The 25,526-nt window shown below is 41.4% G+C and overlaps 1 protein-coding gene across 1 annotated transcript; it reads left to right on the top strand.

Moving 5' to 3' along the window:
• Positions 1-24,100, top strand: mapk1 (mitogen-activated protein kinase 1). The gene is made up of 9 exons (XM_079161131.1): positions 1-355; positions 14,668-14,850; positions 15,760-15,949; positions 16,326-16,442; positions 16,886-17,000; positions 17,527-17,658; positions 18,092-18,201; positions 18,428-18,556; positions 20,340-24,100. The coding sequence occupies exons 1-8, from the start codon at positions 243-245 to the stop codon at positions 18,542-18,544; spliced, it is 1,077 nt and encodes a 358-aa protein (XP_079017257.1). The 5' UTR covers positions 1-242; the 3' UTR covers positions 18,545-18,556; positions 20,340-24,100.
• Positions 24,101-25,526: the final 1,426 nt, after the last annotated feature.

The following is a 25,526-nucleotide window of genomic DNA, read 5'->3' as shown; positions in this document are numbered from 1 at the left end:
CAGCGGTGGTGGTGTGATCGGTCTGAAGGCACGTAAACGGAAAGAAGAAGACGAAGAAGAAGAAGAAAAAGAAGAAGGCCTCTGCTCACACCGACAACTGTTGCACTCACACCGACGACGGATATATAAAAGAAAACCCTTTTTTTTTTTTTTTTTTTTTTTTTTTGCCATACTAGTTTTCCAATCTTAGCAGTTGGTTTTTCATTTTTTTTTAAATTATTTGATAGCCGTGTAAGAGAAAAATGGCGACAGCTGCGGTGTCTGGAACGGAGCTGGTCCGCGGACAGGCCTTCGACGTCGGGCCTCGGTACAGCAACCTCTCCTACATCGGAGAGGGAGCCTACGGGATGGTGTGGTGAGTGTGTACCCGAACACTCCCGTCTACCAGCCGAGCTCTTTTTTCTTTAAAACACACAATGTGTAGAGTTCACATCTTCTCCTCTTTTTAGCCCTGTTGCGAACAACTGTGTGAAACCGATGTTAGTTTAATGAAGGTAACGTCCGTTCGCGAGGATAATACATTAAATCACGGCTGACTTTTGGTGGGCTGTAAAAAAAAAAAGAAGTGACCGATTTAAAAGTCCATTTACATTGTATTTAGGTAACTCTACAAGCTTAATAGTGTAACGTTACTGTTTCTTCATAAACATGCCATTTGCGTCGCCTTTACTTCAGGTTTGTGTTGCATCCTCAGCTGTATATAAATGAACACATCTGGTGTTTTTGTCAATAATATCTCTACAACACTGAACAGGCTCTGTGCAAACATCCACGTGGAATTTGCGGTGATTTTAATTCGCTTTGTGGTGGTTTTTCTCTCCCAATCGAGCCTTTTTAATACTTCACCGTAGAATATATATAGCTCTTCAGCAGGATTCATACTAATCTAACACTAATCTGGTTTGTGCTTCACCATAAAATGTTTACATTTAATGTGCAGGGATTTTAATTGACTTTCTATCTCCTAAACATGTCCTTTTTAAAATACATTTAGATAGATGTGTTTAGACTTATTTTGGTGATATTTGCCTGAAAATCTACTTGCAAGAGAAGCTCGAGGGTTGTTTCCTCGTACATTTGTTTCAGTAGCAGATGGCTTGTTACACAATGTGAAGGAATTTATAGGCGAGACCCACTCGGACTGTAGTATTTCATATACTAAATGAAACCTGAGATGTAGTAAACTGTGTGGTGTGGAGATTTGACCCCATTCTACTGCATGGTTGTTATCATAACTGTGATAATTAACCCTTTATTCAGTTTTAACAGCGTCTCAGTTTGTATGAAGCTAAATCCCACTCTCCTCTCTCAAAAAACACAAACTCTTGTGGTTTCTCTGATCTTTGGTAATGTATTCTACCTCAGATGTGCACACTGTGCTGCATTACGTAATATAATGTGCTTGTGTCAAACGGCAGCAGTGTAGTTCTTATTCTTTCTCCTCTGAGCTTGACACATAGCCCGTCTACAGTGTTGAGGCGCTGCAGGTTGTTCAGCATCTTTCTGTCTGCAAAATGGGACAAAAAAAACCCCCAAAAAGCACACAGTAAGGGTTGTTCCTGGTATGATCCACTGTAAAGCAAATCATTGGTTAGCTCAAGGCGAGCGGACCAGTTCACCATTACAGCCCTAGTGTTGGAAGGAGAAGAGTTTGATGTTTTCTTTAGCTTTAAAAGAGACAATAAGCGTCGAAAACTGCACGAACTCGGATGTTACTGCAATTCAAATAAATGTAAGAAATTCCCCTAAAAAAAATAAATAAGTATATCCTCTTTCTGGAATCTTAAATGTGAGGATCTGCTGCTTTTGTTACCGCCTCATATTACTGTGAACTGAATATCTTTGTTTTTACTGTTGTTAGCTAGAAAGTGAATGATTTGAAGACGTCACTTTGCTCTCTGGTTACTTGTGATGTGCGTTATTATTTGCTATTCATACCGCTAACTGATAATAGTGACAGCTGACTTTCTCTATATGTGCTCAACTAATCCAGTTAATACTAACTAGATATGGAAACATCTTTTGATCGCATGTATCTTTCACTAATGGCGGTGAGAAGATTTTTGTGTTGGGACTTCAGTCAAACAATAACTCAACACAGCGAGCGTAGTGGCGCTGATGGCGTTCATTTTTCTCCAGTTTGACTTGTTCACCGGTGTGAAGCTGGAAGTTTGGTCACATTTACTAGAATCCAAATCTTCCTTGGAATCAAAATACAGACTGAGCACCTGTAGAGCGTGATTTTTAAGGAGACGTATCAACGTTGAAGTTTGTACTAAACATATTCTCAGTGTCTGCTCACACAAAATAAACTGTTTTTTCGTCATAAGTCAAACGTGGCCCAGTCGTCGTCCTCGCCAACAATGAGTGTTGATTTGTTACGAGCCGTAACTTGTGGGGTTCTCGTAGCTGTGCTGTGTCTGGACTTCACCTCCTGAGAGATCATTTATCAGTCCCCACTGTGTGGGCAGCGACTCTGAGGTTTCCTTTAATCAAGTTTCACTTTCTGTAAGCGGAGCGCTCTTCGCTACGTGTTCGCCCCAATGCTGGCCATCGGCGCTTTCATCTTCTGGGTTGTTGTGAGTAATTCCAGTAACGTGAAAAGTACAAGATGAAGACTTCCCACAGTTGTTGTTTTTTTTTTAGCTCCGTTCTTTGACAGTTTGCTTTAAGATCAGACATCTTTTTGTCCGTTGATCTTCTCATCTGCTCGATTTGAGCGATGGGTAGTTTTGACACACGATCATCGATGATTTGATGTGATTTGGAATCCGCTCCGTTTGAATGCATTTGTTTTCAGGTCACACAGGAAACTACTTGAGCTAATATGTGTTTTTAAATTAAATGTCTTACTTATCTTCCAAGGAACCAATGATACTGTTTATTATGAGTGGGAATTTCAGCCAAATACAGGACACAACCCCCAAAAAATACAATGATTTATGAGTTTAAAAGAGACGCTCATATTTGGATATCTTATAAATTAGAGCGACGGGCACAGACAGGTCCGTCATGCTCGACTAGGGCTGCAAGGACTGGATCTGCTTTGACTCCCAATGATGCAAAAATCTCAAAGATGGCAAAATGACAAGTTACAACAACATTGTGTCCACTAAGTGCAACGTTTTTGTTTCCTTTACAAGCCTTTCTCACATGTAAGAGGGTCCCGTGAGACCAAATGTGCACCAACATACTTGTTATGATACATGATTATGACATTTGAGGCCGCATTGTGATTTGATTTAATCTGAGAAATTTAGATTTATTTAGATTCTCTTTTTAAGAGCAATGTCCCCATAATGAAGTCAACAACCTTGTAGCCGTGAAATGACTGTGTCAGCAACTGTTCTACCAGCGGTAGAAGCTACATAAACCCTCCAGTATTCTTCACTGTGGACGTGAGGGCCCAGTTATTTACTTTGGGTTATTTCTGGCGTTGGCGTTGGATGATCTGTCAGCCTCAGCCTCCTTGCTCTTGCGGTCTTGCTGCGTTCCTCTTTGAGACCTGTAGTTTTGAGTCGGTTGCTCATGTTGCTTTACTGTGCAGCAGCCAAAGAAAGTGGTGCAGTGTGTACTTTTAACATTCAACGTATTTTTTTAAATCAGGAACTTGCTCTTTTATCTGGCTTTTTGATGTACCGGTGTTATCTCGTAAACGGCTTCTGCTGGGACACATTTAATGAGTATTATGATTCGCAAAAGCTGGATTTTATTATATTTTACATACATTTTATGCATGAACACATTTCGCACCTAGTTTTTTCTTTTTACAAAATTAGAAAAAGGATCTCAAATGCATAGACAGGCATTTTTTTATAGCTCAAAAGTAAAGTGTAAAAAACCCAAATGTGTAGTTTAGAGATTTGGTAAATCGGATTGAAAGGCTGCAATAATGCTTTTGCAGAAATTAGCTTGAACGTCTCTACAGAGCGACACAGAGAGATGATGGTATTACTTAAATTATTGTTAATGTCTGTCGCAGATGCTCGATAAGGAGCACACACACACACACACACACACACACACACACACACACCTCCCAAATATCAACATGTCTTGCAGCGCAGAGCATCAAACCAGCTGATTGTTGGTCACAACTTTAACTTTCCTCTTTGCAGCCTCCTACAATAATCTGATCTTATTTGAGCATTTTAACCGAGATAAAACTATTATTTAGTCAGCGTTCCTAGCTTCAGATACCCGATACAATTCAATCAGATTTGTAGTAGTAATGTGTTGTACTGATTCCTTTTTAATAATTGTGCAAATCTTAATAGAACAAGGCCGGATAGAGGATTATAATCAGTCTGCCAGTGTTTAGTCGGTACAAGTTGTACAAAGAAAGGTCAGGTAATCAGTAGATATTACTCCACAAAGTTGTGCGTTTGTGTCCGGCTGTGCTGCGTTATGAAACCTGGCTGTGTTTCACTGTAATGATACGAGGGCGCTTTTGACGGTGAGCCATGTCTGTGTCACTTTTTAGGAGTCGGGACTATTTTAGTTTTCAAAAGGCTCCTGTTGACTGTGCGCGGAGAACTCTTATCACAAGCCTCAGTCCGCGCACCACCGACGGGTCTTACGCAACGGAGAGATACTGTATCGCCCTCTGTGATGATGTTCCAGAGCTTAAGCATACTCTGGCTTCTTTTTTTTTATATCACGCCCACGTGAACGGTTGGATCGTGGGGGAATGCTGCTGAACGGGCTCCTGTGGAGTTAAAGAAAGTTTCATATCTCAGTGGTGCTGGTCGGTCATGTTCACGGCAAAGAAGAAACTAAACAATCGGGTGTCGTTACTTCTACTTGGAAACACTTTTTGGTCAGTCGTTGTTGGCTGTTGGTATTGAGAGAATAAGCTGGATCAGCGTGAACCCACAATCAACTGTGATCCCTCTAATAACCGTCTCTGTGGGGTACCGCTCTAATACCAGCGCTCTCTTTTTACCCACTAACTCGTAGTCTGTATATACGCCACCGCGTGGATTGATTGTGACCAACAGGGATACCTGATCTGCCTTTTTACGGTCGGTATCGTTGCAGATCCAACCGATCAGAACAGTGCATCCCAAGTTGATTAACTATAAAAAACGCCCTTTTTCTCCGTGAGGGCTGATATCAGTGGATTTGGCGTCATATTTGGCTCTTGTTTCAACATGTTTGTGTTGTAATGAGGAATATAAAGAGTACACCTGATGAGAGCAGTGTTTTGTAGTAATCTGACGGTACTTGAACATGTCGTCATAACCGGCATTAAGCTTTCTTTTGATTTGAAACTATATTGCCAAAGAAGTTTATTTTAGTTTTGTATTTAGGCAAGCGAGGTAATTGTGAAGTTGTAAAGACTGTCAGAAGCTGATTTAAACTAAGCTGACACCCTGGAGCTAAATAATAAGTGCTACTAAATCATCTTTCTATGTTGTAAGGGCTGCAAATAACCGTTGTTTAAATTGTCTTTATCAGTGGATAAGATTCACAATTAGTCACGTAGTCTGAAAACAAATTGTAAAAAGGCCCGTCCCAGTTTTCCAGAGCTCAACGTGGCATTTTCAGATAACTCACTTTGCCCCAAAATCTTTTTCATTTAAAATGAGAAACTGAGAAATCCAGCAAATCCTCAACTTTGAGAAGTTGCAAACGCTGAAGATTTGGCATAAATCTTTCAGTCCTGATTTCTAGTTTTTACTTAAGCTGTGCCACACGTCTGTGCATTAAATGTGCCCGTAGAGTCCAGACAAAGCCCACCAGGACGTTTTTATTTGGGTACGATTTGACAGTTTTAAGATGTAACTAGTTGTGGTGGAACACAGCGGACCTCTCTTGCACCAAAGGTTCCACCACATTTCATATGTTAGTCGACACATTTCACCGTGTTTTTAAAACCACACGTCTTTTTTTTTTCTCCTCCTCGCGGCGGCTCCTTCTGGTCTCCTTGACCCGTCTGGATTTTTCCCCCCGTCGGGCTGAAGCTCCCGCTTCGTTCTGCCGTGATGCCGTCCTCCCGAATGCCACCGTGGCGCCTGTCTCCATGGCAACCCCATCTGCCTCTGACATCAGCACCACCGCTCCACAGCCAATGGGGAGCGATGGTGCCTTGACACTCTTGAGATCCTGTTGTGGAGATGTAATTTGTGTAATTTCGGGGGGTGATTTTTAGGCCAAGACGAGCGCGTAAAAAGCCCCGTTCACGCACACGTGCTCGGCTCGTTGCATTGAAGCTGATATGTCGGTGTGTTTGTCGTGATGCGTTTTATTATTGCACACACACTTCTCAGGAAATCGACTGCACTAATTCAAATGAATGAATTGTATTTATTCAAATAACTTCCACGGTCACAGTATGAAACGCGACGGTGTCGTGACATCGACTGCGCAGTGCGAGCGGTTAAAGTGGTCGGGCAGCGGCGAACGTATCTCTTGAAGTCGCTCACAAAGCAAAGATTGTTAAATGTGCTTTCTCCACAGTTTGTGCACCGTTAAAGCACAGATGAGATGCATATTTGTATGTAAAACAAATAGTTTCGTATGACGCATTTGGCTAATATTCCAAGTTACCAGCATAAGTAACAAGTCACCAGTGTGGTTTATGAACGTGTTCATGTAGAGGAATAGTCGTAGGACTCTTATGTGGAGATTTGATGCTGTTAAAGCTACAAACTAACACTAATTTGTGTTATTGATTGATCTGTCAATTTATGATCGTCTTATTAATGGTTAGTCTATTCCAATTTTCTTTTTAAATGTTTAAAATATTGCCCAAGATGAGATCTTTTAATGTCTTGTTTTGTTCAACAGTCATCAAACACCAGAAATACTGAATTTAAACTGAGAAGCTAGAATCGGAGGCTACTTACGATTTATAAACGGCTCATGTAGGTCTGCAACAAATGATTAATCAATGAATACTTTCTCTATTTATCGACTGGTCTATAAAATGCCTTTTTTACAATTTTTAGCAAATCCTCACAATTGAGAAGCTGTAACCAGTTCATGTTTGACATAGTAGCTTTAAGGAATGACTTGGATAATTGAGTCACTTTCTGTAGTTTGATGGCGTGACTTAGACTTGGTTGTGACGACAAGTTATCCCCATAAAAGGAGCTTTAGGTGGAGGCGACTATTTCTCGCTTTAGTCAGATTACCGCCAATATAAAGAAGCAAATTGTCAATTTGCACAATACTACTAAAATGTTTCCCTGTTGGCTTTTTGTATTATTGGTTATCCTCACTCAGGAACACAAGAGTGTTGATGTACGCAAAGTACCGTGTGAACGTGGTTGGATGCAGAGACTGGACCGGTGGTCGATTAGTGTGACTTTGAGGATAACGAGCTGCGGAATAAGAAAGAAAGCATTTATTTGGTCTGATTTGTGTTTTTAATGCGGCCTCTGTTGAGCCTGTTGCTTTATTAGGTTCTACATTAGAAAGGTGCCCTGTGGGGTTTCTTGTAAACAAACAGTGCTCAAGGTGTCTTAACTAATTATCTGTTTAAAGATGTCTTCCTCCCAGCACATCGCTGCATTTCTTGACACGGTAGAAACAATCTGTAGATCCGTGGAATAGTGTGAAACCATTGGCAGTGATGTAATGTTATGTAATGCACTAGAAAATGTTAAAACATCACTCGAAGCTCTTCAGGGAAATATATGGTATTTGCGGTGTGAAAAGGCGCCGAGCTCTGTCTCTCTACGGTTAATGTTTCATTTCATAAGAGCCTGTAAAGAGTTTCTGTTAGGCCCGTTCTCCGCTGTCAAACATTGCAGGACACCTTAAAGGGATTGTTCAGATGTTTTGAAGTGATGTGGTATGATGGTCTAATCCGTAGTCGCTGTATTACAGACAGACACAGGAGCAGTTACGTAGTTTCACCTAGAAAACCTAAGAAAATCAGTTTAAGTCTGCCATACTTCAAATAATCCAAACTATCCCTTTTAACGTGAAGTACTGCAAACCCCAGTGAGGATCTATTTTACATGGATATCACTGCTCAACGTGTGTACTGTGTGGAAAAGCGGCTTCCTGAAAGTCACTTCCTCAAAGTTTCCTCAGAGTCTTGAGTACGATTGGAGGCTGTTGAACGTTTTTGCATTGCCACAATAAGATATGCACTTAAAACTTGAGGTGCAAGTAGTAGAAAAGTAATGCTCAGTATTCCACGATTTGTGTAGTTGGTGTATTTTTCTTTTTGAAGCAGAAAGAGAAAACACAAAATGGACCCCGCGGTGCTTCACCAGTGGCTCTGTATACATCTGTATATTTGACTTGATGGGACGATGCTGCAGCGTATCAAAGCATGCGTTCTGCAGGAGGAGGTCTCACAGGGCGGTTTTATCATGTAGAGCTCATTTTTGATCACACGGACGTGCAAGCTTCAGTGACATGTTCTGGTAAACACAAACACCTCACCGTCACCTTGCTGAAGACAGGTTGTCTTGGTTAGTAAACAGGAAGTGGGTTTTGATAAGCAAGAAGACGCAGCCGAAAACCTGTAATAGTTCACGGATAAAGCCTTAAGTGAGCAAATATGCAGAACGGAATATATTTATGTGTGATTTTTACTGAACTAAAGACCCTCGTGTTAGAAGGATTGTGTATTTTATAATGTGTGAACTCTGGTGGGCGAGTGAAGCCTGAAGCTTCACTACTGCGACGATGGGATCAGTTCTAAGAAAAGGATTTAAATCGATTGATCTCTGCAGAAACATCTAACATGGATTCAGAATTCTGAATACACAAGAAATGAAAAACTATACGTCAGTTTATAGAATAGATTCAAGAGATCTGGGACAGGTTTGGTAGAAACGTGAATAATTTAAGATTATTTGTTGGGAAAAATAGGCGACTTATAATTTGTTCATTCCCTCTCTTCATCGTTCCCTCGCTTCATCATTCCCTCTTCCTTCTCCCTTCGTTCCTTCTCCCTTTGTTCCCTCTCTTCTTCGTTCCCTCTCTTCCTTCTCCCTTCGTTCCCTCTCTTCTTTCTCCCTTCGTTCCTTCTCCCTTCGTTCCCTCTCTTCTTTCTCCCTTCGTTCCTTCTCCCTTCGTTCCCTCTATCTTGCTCGTTGAGGCGGATCTTGAACGCTGTTTTTACAAACAGCAACGGACACCGTGACTGGCTACATATTCCACTTTTAATGATTGTGTGAAATTGTTGCAGCGTTGCTCATAATCCTGCAGCGGCCGAGTGCAAAGAGGAAAGAGAAGCTGCCGCACAGCATTTGAACGTTAGAATTTGAATGTCTACGTTATGAATGAAGCCTCTAGCTGCGGCCCTAATGATCGCTGTTGTGGTTGATAACCCGCTGTACTAGATCAGTAGAAGTTCTGTAAACGGAACGAGTCAGAGCCTCTAATCCCACAGAACCGATGCTGATGTCAGCCTGTGAGTGTTGTTTGAAGCCCCCCCCCCCCCCCCCCCCCCCCCGCTTCACGCTGCCTTCAAAGCCTTTTTGCAAATCATTGGACTCCGTCTGTCTAAGTTTGCACAAGGACGCTCGTATCTGCACTTTATCGGTGCGCGTCGCCCTTAAAGCATTGTGAGCCCCCCCCCCCCCCAACCCAACCCAACCCCTTGAACATAGTCATGGTAACAGCGCTATTGCATAACACAGCGGCTGCAGTGTAAAGCCTTGTATTACCGTCTCCTTGGAAACAGAGACCCCCCCCCACACACACACACACACACACACACACACACACACACACACACACACACACACACACACACACACACACACACACACACACACACACACACACACACACACACACCCCCACACACCCCTCCTCTCTGTGCTCCTTCCTGCGCACTGAGCATGCTCGGAAAACCATGCAGAGGCAGAGGAAACAGGAAAGGAAGATTCTCTGCTGCATACGAGAGTCTGCAGCTCTCGTTGTCACCTCGGCTTCTTTTATTAAGATGAGAAAACATACAAGACAATCTGATGCATTTGATCACAGTCCTCTATATATTAACAAAGATGTTGTTATAGCTACATTTATCCAACAGTTTCAACCTTTTCCTGAACATTTACATCCAGCAAGTAATGATCATTTTCACTATTGATTGATCTACCAGTTGTTTTCTTGGTTCGTCAGTTCATTGTTTGTGCGTTAATATGTCTGAATATAATAGGAAATGTGCATCACAATTTTGCCAAAGCTCAAGTTGACGTCCTGATTGATCGTCTAAGACCCGAAGGAAATAGATTTTCTGATATAGAAGACTAAGAAAACCAGAAGTTATTCATATTTGTGAAGCTGGAACCAGTGGATTTTGGGCAATCGTTGCTTAAAAGAAATGAATTGACAATCTTATTATTACCTTATCTCTTATTGGATGGAGCTACTAAACATAAGGAGATATGTTTAGTAGATCTTATCTTCGTCAGACATCAGAACTAGTAATCAGTAAAAGAGTTCAAACCTCCGGAGTCTCTTTTGAGTGAATCATTCTCAGAAATGAAAGTCCACCCGTCAGCGACGAGGCTCAGCAGGTCGAGACTCTCACAGTACACCGAGGCCAGTACTCTAATACTACACACTCACCTCGGTGTACTTTGTACTTCCTCAAGGACTTCCTGCTGTTACCCTGCTGGACAAACTGACAAGGCACTGATAGGCTGCCTCAGTAACTGTGCGGTGAGATGTAGTGTGGACTAAGAGTGTCCTCACTTCTCTCTGCACTCAACACAGCAACATGCAACACATTCAGTGCATTTTAAAATATATATATTTTATAAGTTCAAGGAGCGACGTGTGTCTTGGCCGACAGTCCGACTCCTAAAACATTGACTTCAAGGTGATGTAAAACTAGAGAAAAGCAGCCAATCCTCACACGCGAGAGGCTGGAACCAGATCATTTCCAGCATTACTGCTTGATGAATTCATCAAATATCACATTTTGTCTGTTTAAGCACCAGATATTAAATTACATAATGCCATGAAATTACACACCTTTTTTTTACAACTGGTGCACAATCCTGTGTCTACAAGCCAAACTCTGCATTTTATCTTCAGTTTGTTGCAGAACTAAATGTGTGTGAAATGTTTTTCGTACTGTTCAAGAAGGCATAGTGTTGTGAAGACGTTCTGCTTGTGATCTTTACGTCGCGCGTGAGAAAATATTGTTACCGACTGTTCTAAAAAAAACAAGATGTGTCTGGATCACTGGATCGTGTTATGTTCCCATGAATAAGTCTCGCAGCGCCTCTGTTCACGACGAGGTTATCTACTGGTGTAGAACAGTTAACATGGAGAGCTATTTCCTCCCACACACACACACACACACACACACACACACACACATTCCTCTCACACAAGTGGAGAGGAAGGTCACTCATATTTCCCTCGCAGAAGATTGGCACACTTTGTGTTTACATTTCAGTCCCTACACCCCCGTCACTATAGCAACTCTTCTTCTTCTTCTGTCGTTCTACGTGGGTGGTTTTCAGGCCGTTGTTTGTAATCTGCAGGAATAAAACCCCTCTTGGCTGTAGGTGTGTAACTGATGCAGCTCAAGAACTTTGTTATCCTGAAGGTACAGCTTTGTTGGGCAATTTTGGGGGGTGTTTCATGATTGCTCCAAATGGCAGCAACAGTTTTGACAGCAGATGACTGAGAAATCCAGAGAATCGTGGAAGCCGGGAGCAGTTAAATTTGCATTCCTCGGCAGTAGGCGGTGAGCTTGGACGTGGTTTTTGGTGTGTCGGTTCCTGTGCACCGAGGCCAGTTTTCATAACCAACACCAGACGACAATATCAACTGTCATTCTTTGGGACTGAATTCCTGTCATTGCGTTAAGAACCCAATACTTTCATGTCACTCTAAAAATAACCTTTTCAGACATCTTTTTTTTTTATTCCTGCTTTATCTTTCTTAAAAACAATAACGAGACGACTCTTTCAGTCGGCACGCAAGACGCAAGGCTTTAGACCCCAGTTTTGGGAATTCAAAATATATCTCCGCCTGACTGAGCGTGGGGGAAGTTGAGACAGCCATCAAACCGGTGAAGAGAGCCAGCGATGCAGCGGCGGACATGTCTGTACCTGGCGTGGTGTGGAGGAGGAGGCGTCTCGCCACAGACGGGCCTAAGCTTTCACAATCAGTCTGCTGGATGTAGACGCACACTCACACAAGCAGTCAAAGTAACTCTTTGTTAGTTTTTACTGCTGTTTTTTTAGCTTGGAACCGATCATTTGGAACGACAGTGTTTTGCTCTGTAATAACTTTTATCATAACTATCAAGCTCCTAAACTCACACCTGAACCTGCAACAGCTGATAGAAAACAGCTGTTGAGTCTCAACCAAAAACAATTAAAAGCAATCTGAGTAAATAAGAAATGTAATGCTCTTAAAGGACCGTAGTGTTCATTTAACATGTTGATGCTTGTTGATGCAGCTTAGTGAATGGTGAACATGATCCTCAGAAGAAAGGGCCTGCAGGTAAAAATCTATTCTGTGTATCTATTCATGCCAAAGGGCATGCTGGGATTTCTTTCCTGTTTCCATCTGATGGTAGTTCTAGTGCAGCAATGCCCTCATTCTTGATATTCTTTGAGTCTCCTCGTGAAAAGATGAGCAAATGTGTGTTTTTTTCCAGTCTGGATAATGATTTTGAATTGTTCTTGTTTGCATAAAGAGCAAAATGTTTCCTTTTTGCTCTTTATGCAGTGTATTTGACGGCACTCTTAGCTTTGTAAAGGGTGGATTGAATTGACAGTAGATCACCTCCGTTATGCTATGAAAGGCACGTTGCCTCCTAATCTGTGTGCATGACCTTATTGCCCTTCTTTGGATCTGGCTGTGAGATCTCAGGCATCCCATCATTTCCTGTATATGTTGTGCTTTTCATTTTTTGATGCCAATATTACAAAATGGAGCTAAACTGCCGGCTAACATTCATACCCACTCAACAAAATGAATTGTCACATCATAGGCTTCATCAAGCACTGAATATTTGTACGAAAGAGCTGCAATTAATTGGGTGTTATATACTTTGCTGTCTCTTTGAGCACACATGTAAAACTGTCTCACTTGTTTACATGCAATAAGGATTCAAGATGCTGGAATTGAATTGTTTCAAAAGAGTTGAAACTCTGATGAACGTCGAGGACGTGTCTCAAAATCTACGATACTTGCTTTTAGTCGATTAGTCGACTAATCGGTCGTTTTTGTCTCGGTCCACTAAGATCGCTTTAGTTTATTTGTACTTTATGTTTTTTCCACGCTGAGTCACTTTTGTGCATAAAACTTTTAAACTCATCTCTGTTTTAAAGTGGAGCTTTTCTTTGTGGAGAAACTGAGTTTTTGATTAAATCAATTAGTCAACTAACTCATATGAGTGAGAATATCTGGTTTGAAAGTATGATTTATTATATATTTATAGTGGATGTTATGTCAACGCTAAATATGTTCGTGTAAGTTGTAGCTCTTTAAAGCAAATTGTTACTTTTTGACTTTGTGTTTGATGTCCTCCCAACATCGAATGTCAGGGCTGCATTTAAAACATGTTTTTTATTGTCACGACTGCAACTGGAAGCAGTAGTCTTTGGTAGTAGTAGTAGTAAAGTCATGTTGTACTTTCGTAGTCGTATAGTTATAAAGGTGCGAGGAAACCAGAGTGAGGTGAGCTTATCTTGAGCTCCTCCTTCCTTCCGGATCTTTGTAGCATAATTTAGAAGCAGTAGCTCAGGCTTCATCGTCAGCGTCTTCTCTGCCTCCTCTCGGCTGCAGTCCTCTGGACCTGTTTGGCACCGAACAGAGACTGTGTGTCATGGTGCTGTGTGTTCAGGTATCGCTGCTTAAGCCTGTTCAGAGTGACGTTGTCCTGTGTCTGGGAGATTTTGCTCCACTCCTACATTCCTGTTCTCACTTTCATCTGACCGACACTACAGCGGCCTCATTGTCTTCTGCTCCACGCAGTAACAAAGTGCATTTGCCGTGTTGACATACTGCTAATGCAAGCCCCAACGCTTCCTGCTGTCACCACTTCACATTAAAAGATTTCCACTTGCAAACCGCAGGAAGGAAGCAGCATGTGTCACCGACTTTGGCGCCCGACTGCTGCTGTTCAATAAGACTTGGTCTGCACAGCGAGATATGATTTTATTGTTCTCTGCTTTAATGTCAGTAGATCATTTCAACATATTTCAAAAAGCTGAGAAAGTTTAGCTGTTCCTTCCTTTATTTGTGATTTGTGGACTTGTGTCATTACTGCATAGAGACGGAGGGCATTTATAAGTCCCGCCCACACCGGACGGGGAAACAATTCGTCGCTCTCCATTGACTTTGAGTTGCGTGAAGGAGCCTCCTTGTTACAACAGAAAAATGACTGAAAGCTGCTGTGTGGTGGGATGAACTACCAGCAGAGTAAAGAACCCAAAAACGTAGTTTTTAAACAGACGACAGAGTTCGGCTTCAGCAGGAAGAATGAGAAAACTGTGGTGTCCTGACACTCAGTGGGTCTAATGTTACGTGAGCATCAAGTCTGTACAAAATATACAAAAACAGGAAGTGAAAACTAAAGTATCAACATTTCAGGTTTAAAGGTGGAGACACGAGAATAAACGGGTCAAAAAGTGTTCTGGTTGTTCTGTACTGAAGCTGTTTTAAGTGTTTTCCTCCCTCGACATCGATGTCTAATACTTGGCTTTTTGTTTTTAATCCCAGCTCTGCCTACGACCGGGACAACAAGATCCGCGTGGCCATCAAGAAGATCAGCCCTTTCGAGCACCAGACGTACTGCCAGCGCACCCTGAGGGAGATCAAAATCCTGCTGCGCTTCAAACACGAGAACATCATCAGCATCAACGACATCATCCGCACGCCGACCATCGACCTGATGAAGGACGTGTATCCTCTCGTCGTTTAGATCCGTCTAACCTACTTCATGCTTCTGCAGGTTCATTCATGGGCTTCAGGTTAACGGTAGTTTTCTTGCGTTTTTACGGGATGTTAAAGTATTTGTTTGTGCTTTCATGCAAATCTATTTCAAACATTTAAAATGACTTCTTTGTGTTTGCCAGTGAAGCTCGTCTTACTCGCCAGCATTCGTAGTTGCAAATGTTTTCAGTTGTATTTGATTACATAATGGCCACCTGTCACCGTATGTTTGGCAGAGCCCAGCAGCAGCAGCAGCAGCACACTGGTGGAGTGTGTAGCTGCAGTTTGCTTTCACAGCGCAGAGCTTCTACTTCTGCACTCCGCTTTACCTAAAAGAAATGGCTGCGAACCGATGCCGCTCTGCTTCCTGCTCGCCAGATCAGAAGAGCATTCACCCAAAACAAAAAACCATAAACGATATTTTAAAAACAATCTCTCCTCTGCTCATTTGAGATGTGACTGAATCTTCTCGGGGCTCTGCAGGAACATTAAAGTAAGGATAAGCTATAAGGATAAGCTAAGCTAGTCTGAGCTAAGCGATGCAACCGTATTCACTTTCTCTGCAATCCAATTTGAGTGCGGCAGTAAAACCTAATTCTGATTCGAGGGCTGGGCAGTGAAAATAATCAGAAAACCTTTGATTAGTACTTTATTGTAAGCAGCAATGAAATAAATAATTTATGGTATTATTCATATTGATATTATTCATAATAGGCTGTGATCGCACAGCGATGGAACCCTGGAGATCTTATTTTGAAGGACATAACAATGTGGTCCAGATGGAAATAAACATGACTCGTATGTATTTAAAGTTGCTTCTACAAGCCGTGTGTTCTCCACCACGTGAAAGTCGAAGTTCTTTAGCGTGGCGCCGTGCAGATACATCGTCCAGGACCTCATGGAGACGGACCTGTACAAGCTCCTGAAGACTCAACACCTGAGCAACGACCACATCTGCTACTTCCTGTACCAGATCCTACGAGGGCTCAAGTACATCCACTCTGCCAACGTCCTGCACCGCGACCTGAAGCCCTCCAACCTTCTGCTCAACACCACCTGTGATCTCAAGGTAGAGCCTCAGACAGGCGTCACCGATGATCCATAATGTGATCCGTAATATGTTTCTTATTTAATACAGGTGCATGATTTACAGCGTCTTATCCTCCCAAATGTAGTTTTTGTCAGTGTCTCTCAACTCTGAGTTTAACTGTTTTTAGGTTCAGTTTGTGGTTCGTGATGGTCTAAATGCTGGCAGAGAAACACTTAAGACGATAAAGCTCAATATTGGCACAATATGACATCCAACAGAGTACAAAGCAGCCATGCCAACGGCTCTGAACATGTTCTGTAACCTGTGGAGGGTTTTAAGTTGCCAGTGAAATAACATCCAGCCTATTTGAACCTTGTGTCATTCATCGTCTCCTCTCTCCCTCGTCTTCCTGCAGATCTGTGACTTTGGTTTGGCCCGTGTGGCCGATCCGGACCACGATCACACCGGGTTCCTAACGGAGTACGTAGCCACTCGCTGGTACCGAGCACCCGAGATCATGCTGAACTCCAAGGTGAGTGACCTCACCTGCTGTAAGGATGCTGACATGTCAACAGGACGAGTGCATGTGTTTTGGGTTTCTTTTGTTTGTTTTGTTTTGTACTAAAAGACAATAGGATCTCTGTTTTTTGTCGTTTCATTTTAAGTTAAATATTTTGGGGAAAGCATTTTGACAGCGTGCTTTTCTTTCTTTTTTGACTTTCTTTTAATCTTAAATGTAACTTTCTGATTCCGAGGTAGAAGAACGAGGCTCTAGTAATTAGTTGATTATTCTTATGGGCCCAACCTGACTTTAACCTGATACTGTCTGTGTTCATGCTGAGTATTATATTGACTTTACATACACTGTAGTCATGGCCGTGTGGTTGTGTCTCTCTCTCTCTCTCTCTCTCTCTCTCTCTCTCTCTCTCTCTCGCTCTCGCTCTCGCTCTCGCTCTCGCTCTCTCTCTCTCTCAGGGTTATACTAAGTCCATAGACATCTGGTCAGTGGGCTGCATCCTGGCTGAGATGTTGTCCAACAGGCCAATCTTTCCCGGGAAGCACTACTTGGATCAGCTCAACCACATTTTGGGTAAAAATTCTCTCCGTTATTTCCGGTGTTTAATTCCATTATTTCCATTGAACTCTGTCGGGGAGTCCTCGAAATAAACTAAAAATCAGATCCTTTTTAAAATGTAAAATGAAGACTATGCTGCGTATAGTTTCTGTCTCTCTTGATTGTGTATATTTACAATAAGTATATCATGATGGTCGTACTGTAGCACATGTCAATAACTTTGTTTTCCTTTCAGTCGATCTGTTGCGAAATGCAGTTTTGCTTTAATCCACATAAAAGATTTTACACCTTTTTTAGAGTTTTCACACTCGGTCAGTAGCAACCGCTTCCTGGTGTCAGTCCATAGATACTGTAGCTGTTAATATTCATTTATAAAGTTCCTTTGGTGCTAGACCACACACTGCTTCTCCCATCTGTCGCTGTGTTGTCCCTTCAGACTGTTACTTAACTAGTACTTAGTAGCTGCTGTGTTCCATTTAGAGTCGTGCACTTTAAAAATAAATCAGAAAGTAACTCTTCTCTCTAATCGTTTGTCCTTCAGGGGTCCTGGGTTCTCCCTCTCAGGAGGATCTCAACTGCATCATCAACATCAAGGCCAGGAACTACCTTTTGTCGCTGCCCGTGCGCTGCAAAGTGCCGTGGAACCGCCTCTTCCCCAACGCTGATCCCAAAGGTCAGAGCCGGAATAGACTCGTGTTCGCTTCTCATAGATTCTCTGAGAGGTTGTGCCGCAGACGAGGGAGAGTTACCGCCGCTAAACTTATTTCCTGAGAACATTCCTGGACAGAATATGATTTTATGGGGCGCGTGGGGGACGAAACATTTACCCACCAGTCGGGCAAAACAAGTGGCGATGTAACCGCTCCAGTTCCACTGTGATTTCAGGGTACGCAACAACATCATACTGAGGTTTTAAACAGGCAGCCGCTGAACAAATTAGTCCCCGAATTTCCTCCATAAAACGTGTAAAATCAAAAACCGTGTCCTTGTTCTCTACCTTGAAATGATCCAAACAGTACGGAGGGTGTGATGGCGCCCTCTAGTGGGCCACCAAGCTCATTGTTCCTTCAGAATCCTGTTAAAACGTTCTCTTCCTCGTGCTGCAGCTCTGGACCTGTTGGACAAGATGTTGACCTTCAACCCTCACAAGAGGATCGAGGTGGAGGAGGCCCTGGCGCACCCGTACCTGGAGCAGTACTACGACCCCACGGATGAGGTGAGGAGGCGCTCGTCCCGGGCTGTTGGGACGTCAAGCTTGTGCTTATCGAGTCGTCACGTTGGGAGTTTTTGTTGCATCTGTTATTCCTTTTAAAAGTATGATACGTAACTTTTCAGCAGTAAAATGATCGTATTTTAAACACGGAGCACTCGATGTAATGACACCACGAAGTCTCCACTGAACGTTTGCACCAACACGTCCTCTCTCTTGCCTCTCTGTGCAGCCTGTTGCCGAGGCCCCGTTCAAGTTCGACATGGAGCTGGACGACCTCCCCAAAGAGACGCTGAAGGAGCTCATCTTTGAAGAAACTTCACGTTTCCAGACCGTCTACAGGTCCTAACGCCTCACGCGGGTAAGTCCACATCGCTTGCCCGTCCAGATACCTGAGAACCAAACATGGACTCGGGGAGGGACAGAGTGCAGAACAGTTTCACTATTCGCTGCGGTGATGAAGCTTTAAAAACTACAGATTCATTTGTGTTTGAATTCAACAGCTCACGCAAAGACCCCTCACTGTGCACTGTGACGTTCTTCACTTTTAAAAACCACTTATCTCAACAGGCACTTAAGGTCCACCACCGAGTATTTATTTAATCGTTAGTGAAATATATTATATGGAAGTTTGATCTGAAAGCAGATGAAAAGAAACTGTTTTATGTCACTTAAATGTTAAAAACATGATGTAGAGAATTGCCCAATAACATAATACCGTGAGGCGGTTATTGTAGTTTTATAATTCTTATGAATATGAGCGCAACTCTAGTCGCTCCGCACAGCGTCGCTGGTTGATTCCTTCATTCACGGTGCGAACGCTCACTTTTGAATGTAAACGCACAATACCGGTGCCTTTTTCATATAATAAATAGGATTTTACAAATCAATACTGGAAGCAGATTACACCATTAAAGGAGGTTCGTAAAGCCCACGGTAACTCCTCAGATGTGGCGTCTTTGCGAAGCACCAGCTGCTCGCTGACGGGCCTCTTGTTGTGATCGTAACTATCACCGCTGCACTTCGTAGCCTCTCATCTGCTTCGTGTCGGCGTCTGTAATTACGGTTTCCTCTCGACGCATCAACACCAGTGTGACACCGAGCTGCTCTGATTTTAACCTCTTAGTTCTGTTAATGTCTGTTTAACTTCATCATTAACAGTTTAGTTACATTGTAACACATTTATCATTAAGGAAATGTCTTACATAAATATATTAAATGCTTAAAAATACATCGAACTTTGTAACGGATTCTTTTAAGTGTTAATTTAAATAAGTGTGCTTTGCGCTGCGCTGTCTCTTGGTGGTCGGTGTGGTTTGTACTCTTAGTGTTGACTTTAAGAGTCTCTGTAGGTAAAATTCTTCTTTCCTTATTTTAACTAACACACAGCATGTGAGACTCCATTAAAGAGCGACTATAAACCCCCCGTGTTGATGTTCATCCTCCACTAGAATATTTAGTTTAGAGATGCTCTGATTTTCTTCTTGGGCCGAGTCTGACCTGCTGTCTCTATTTCTAAGAACTGTTATTGACGGCATACACACATTTGTGTAGCATGGAAAAGTGAAATTAAATTGGATTTTCATAGTAAAACATCGGCTATTAAGCAACATTTTCTCAGAAACTGCATCAAGTCACTGGAGCGTGTTGTTGTTTAAGGTTTTTTTTCCTCCACAGTCGCCGGATAATCGGACTGAACAGACTTTTTTTGTTATTACTTCATTCGTTGTTTGAATTAGTTGAATCGCTGAACAGAAACTTACAGCATATTTTAATACACAAAGGTCCATTACAAGTGCATTTCCAAACATTAAACAGGAACACAGATTAAGATGAAAGCAGCCAAAAGTAAGATGTACACAATAAAGTAAAATATATATATATATATATATATATATATGTATATGTATATGTATATATATATGTATATATATATATATATATATGTATATATATATATATATATAGTGCTTAATATTCAGTCAATTAATAACAACAGAACCTCCTAACGAGCAGAAAATGTGTGTTTTTCACCAACTAGCAATGCAAACTGCAACTGTTTGCTTCACGTGAAATCCCTGTACAAGACATTTATTGTAGGCGTGGCGGCTCATCACTCGCTCTCTTGTTTCTTCTCCCTCCAGATGATTCCGTGGACCGGCTTCTGCGTCGCTCCTCCTCGCCTCCTCTCTGTGGCTGTGATGTTCTCCTTGGTTTTGTTTTCTCCCCTCCAGTTGTCCACATCGACCTGGATTCCTTGGGTCTCACTCGTCAAGTCCACTTTGCTCAGGAATGGCGTCAGGAATCAATCAATCAATCAATCAATCAGTCGATCCTTCGTCTTTCCCTTCTCTCGTCTCTCACTTCCTCTCTCTTTCACATCACAGCGTACAGTTTGGGGGTTTGATTTTTGTGTTTCAAGCCAAGATAAACAACTTTGTTCCGTGTGTCTTAAAGGTTGTTGGGCTCTGGCTCTCTTATTCCAGACCTTCTCATGTCCAGTGTAACGGCCGTGATGGACTAGCTGTCGGGCTTATTACTCTGCCTGCATTGCACAAACAAACAACGGCAGACTACTTAAATGAATCGCCCATCATTTGAGTCTTTTTGAAGTTTCTAACCTTTTGTCGCACTGTTACGAGGGAGACCTTGATCTCTGGTCTTTTCTTTTTTCTCTTATCAAAAAAGGAAAAAACCTGAATTAAATCAACTGATTTATGCAATGAAATCACATAATCAGCCACAGACTTGTGGGCACAAAAGCCATTATTTTCTTTTGAAGAGGATCTATATTTTAACACAGAAGGCCCGAATGCAAATATATACATATAAATATATACACACAGCCCAAAGAGTCTTAAGATATCGTAATGGCAAGACTTGATGATAGACGGTGAATCGGATGAATTTATGACACAGAAACGTTGTCGTTTCTCATCGGCTTCAGTAAAATGTGTGTAAATGCACCGAATCACAAGTACGTTGAAAGATCAATTTCTGCCTTAGCCATGAGAAACCTAAAGGAAATGTCTGTTATTTCATGCCAGTCTGTTTGTACTCGATGATGTTTTTCACGTGGGAGAAGATTTACTGCGTCAGGACGAGAATTCAGTTCTCACTCCGCTCGTTTTCGTCTGGATGAAACGTTGTCGTGCCTCCTGTTTTCTTCCCGTTTGGTGTTTTCTTTTCATTTTCTCTCTCTCTCTGTCTCTCGCTCGCCTTGTTAGAATAATACTGTGCCCTTTTGCATGACTGTTATAAGCTCCGTATACAAAGACGACGATGTTAAGTGCCACACAAGCCGGGCAGATCCGCCGTGAGAGCGCCCGGGCTCTTTCTGTTTCTACACTTCCCGACCACATGGTGCTTCTTGTCCCGTTTCTTTTGTTTCCGCCTCAGCATTTTCTTTGTCCGTTTTTTTTTTAATGTAATTTCCATTTACAGTTTTTCCTCGTTGTCCGGCAAACTCCCATCATGCACGATAACACACGTCTTTTTATGTGGTTGCAAATAGGAGAATAACCATATATCTGTATTTATACCAATCACACAGAAACCACAAAATGAGTCGTTTCCTCAACCTGAGAAGTGGAATCCAAACGAATTACCCAAACGTAACTAATCAGGTTCTCCATTTCGTCGTTTTGCCTTTTTAAATTGCACCAGCCGACAACTGCAGGGCAAAAAATAAATAAACAAAAAAACAAGAAGCAGCAGAAGTCAAGAGCAGCTTTTCAGTTCTTGTCACTAAACTGCTGATTCCAGACTGTTGGAGTTCAAGATTTTATTTTTAAGCAAACAGAATTAAGACTTAAAAGACGATATATATATATATATGTGGAAACTTTAAGGGAGCGTCGTTCAGTTTGTTTACAAGTGGGCCTCGAATATATTCCGTTTCATGGTAACACTGAAGCCTTTTGTTGTGTTTCAGTGCTGCAGCTTCTACAGAAAAGCTCATTCAGTGACCTAAAGAATGGAACTAAGTATTATCTACGACACTAAAACATCTCGGATAGATTAGAGTCAAAATCTGCCTTAATGGATTCTTCAAGAATCTTTCCCTGCTGGCACTTAAAGTAGGAAATTTAGAGATTTAAATATAAAACAAGACCGTTTCAGGAGTATCGAGCTGCTTTTTAAAATTCTTTCTAACGACCACAGCGCTGTATTTGGTCTGTGTTTCTGACGGAAGATGAGTGAAGCTGAAACTCAACTTTTGATTCTTCTACGTTTGCAGACGCGTCAAAAAAGCGAGTTTGAGTCGTACAGACGGTTCTCTTGATGTTGGAGCTGCTGTGGTCGAGTTGAACCACAGCGGACGGAGACGTTTTTAAATGAGTCTCTTTGTTCTGAGGCTGAATAATGTCAGACTGAGACCGAGTAGGAGAGGCGACACTCTGCTCATGCTTTGGTCTTAAAGAAATCTCAGTCAATGGTGAGAAATGCCCATCGCCAAGTTCCCAGATGACCCCTCTGTGTCCCGCCGACGAGATATCAACAATAAGATGATGCGAAACTGAGAAAAACGCCAAATCCTCATATTTTGAGAAGCTGTAACCGGCAAACGTTTAGTATTTTAACTTGATAATTGACTTAAACAATTATCCATTTATCGGAATTGTTTAGGATTCAATTAATCATCTTATCTTTGCGTCCTCGGTGTTAATTTCACTTTCAATGAGAGAAATGCTTCAGATGCCGTGACTTTGGGAGTATTTTAGGCACTTTTCGTACGTTTTTAACTATAAACAAATGATGTCCTTTTCCTGGTAAATACTCTGAACACATTTATGTCAACTGAAATAACGGTCTCAAACTTTCTTCTCTATTTTCCTCATAATTAGTGTGAACTTAAGCAGGAAACCTTCATGGAAACATTAGGAAAAAGATGAAGTTTTAGAAAATATGCAATTTAGAAAATATAATGTTTGATCAGTTCCCTCTCTGCTCAAACCCCCAAAAAACCTGCTTGTTGGTTCCGTCGTCCGCGACTAAACTCATCTGAAAAATGACCAAAACTCCAGTGCAGAAATGACTCAAATTGTCACCTGAGCGGACGTTGAAGGCGAGGTAGAGACCCGTCTGTCTCACGGTTATTAAATGCACTTGCTTCTAGTTGGGATGGGACTTGTAATCCGAGGTGCCTGCTGGGACTTGACTTGCCTGTAGATAGTCTTTTATTTTGGCGGGGGGGGGGGGGGGCACTGGAAACCTTACTGGGATTCGTTGTATAAAAAAAAAAAAGCTTCTGCTGAGTTCTTTGTGCAACCTGTCTGTCTGTGCCTTTTTTGATAGTCTTGATATCCAAGATTTGATGTGCAGCTTTTGTTCAGTCGGGGATCCGTTTGTAATCGCAGTGAACGCTCTTAAAAATGATCACAATCAAGGGGGGGGGATCCTTATACTTCAGTTATGTAAATTTTATAGAGATTTGTTTCCACAGCTGTGTGATTTGTGACTGTATTGAAAAGATGAAAAGCAAACATTTATATTTTTTGCGTTACCCTTTTTTTCTTCTTTTTGTTGGGATGTTTTGTGCAGATATTTTTATTGTAAAATGAATGTTCTGTTTCTATCGGACACTAATCTTGTTTGAGTCGTCTGCAGTGGAACTACTTCACTCTATGTTTTGATCAGTATAAACCTTTAATTGTGTGGTAAACAAAAGAAGCTCCTTGTTTGGATTAGAAAGGTTTGACCTGCCAGAGACATTGTTGGAATTGATCGGTCAGTTTTATTTTGCTGTCGTGTGAAGGATTTGACTTGAACGAAGCATTTCTTTGCTATTATTAAAGACTGACTGCCACTTTGACAAACCTGCTTTTTAATGTTTGTTTTTTTTGTGTGTTTTTGCAACTCTGCCATTTAAATAGACGTTCATTAAAAACACTGTACCTTCATTCACACCTCTGTGAAGTCTCTTTGTAAGATTTTAACCGGCAACAGACGACGAACTGCTGTCAGCATCTAAATACAAAATAAATGTTCCTTAAAGCAATAGATATATATATTATTTTATATTTATATATATATATATATATATATATATATATATATAAATTTGAGATTTAGTGGAGTAGAAGTATAAAGTAGCAGGAAATGAAAATACTCTTTACTTAAGTACAGTATTTAAGTAAATGTACTTACTTTTGCACTGCAGTTCTCTGTTGTCTGATTGTTTTTATGTGATGTTTTTGATGAAATCATGGTGCAGATAAACTAATTAATGATCGAGAGGAATCAGTAAGTATTTTAACTTTGAAAGCTGAAGTCTAATTTCATAACAATACATGTAGTAATATCCAAACATAAAGAAAAGCTCCTCATGTTCAACAGTTTGAATGATCTCACTCATCCTGTGTTGTGGACGCGTTAATGCACAGCGTGTCCTTTAGGGGGCGCTGTTGTGTTGGATAAAAACATCTACTGCAGTCTTTGTCCAGTCAGCTGCGTTATTCATATATTTCTGGCATTCACTTTTTCTAGCCTACAAACCATAAAAGGTTCAAAATTAAATTAATTTCCTCTGATTTTAAAAAGATGACATAATTGAACTTTAACCTCTTTTATTTATTTAGTTGAGAGGCTCAATTCACTTTTATTAACCTGCTTAATCTACAAACAATACAAATGTAAACCTATTTGCTTGAAAGAACAAATATATATATATATATATATATATATATATATATATATATATTTATATATTTAAGATATAATATTGTAGAAATTATTTTAACTTCGACATAAACATATAATAATAAAACGGTAAACACGATAATTACATTTTAAAAAGAAAATGTTGGAGGCGGGTCGGGGGTTTGTTTACCTGCTCTTCTTAACCACGTGCTTGCAATGCGGCCACGCATGCGTACTGTGGGGTATTGGCTTTTGGTGGCGCGCAAAGCCAAAAACAACCCTAAGCCACGCGAACGCGCTGTCCAGTGTATGGCTTCTAGTTGATTGGCTGTGGATGTGTAGCCCCGCCCTCCCTCGCAGTCTATTGGTCAGACGATGATTGTACTTGTCGCTGATTGGACGCTATTTGTAGAACCGGCTGTGTAGCTAGGCTATTGTTGCCTTCACGTACCCCTCCAAAGATCAGATTTAAGAGTTGTTTAAGATGAAGTCATGTGCTTTCAGTTGTTTTGTTTGGAAGTAAGAGTTTAAAGACATCCAGCAGACTGTCTCAAACTTTTTGGAAGCTTTAAAAGCTACAAGACGAGTAAAAGCTGAAAGTAAAAACATAAAAAGTGGTTATTTATCAGTATTAGCAGCTGTTGACCACCGGGGAATACAAATAAATACATGAAAGTCACGTCGGGACA

This window comes from Pholis gunnellus (genome assembly GCF_910591455.1).
Source record: "Pholis gunnellus genome assembly, chromosome: 6".
NCBI lineage: Eukaryota > Metazoa > Chordata > Actinopteri > Perciformes > Pholidae > Pholis > Pholis gunnellus.
The sequence above is the reverse complement of the archived record's forward strand: the minus strand, read 5'-3'. Positions and strand labels throughout refer to the sequence as shown.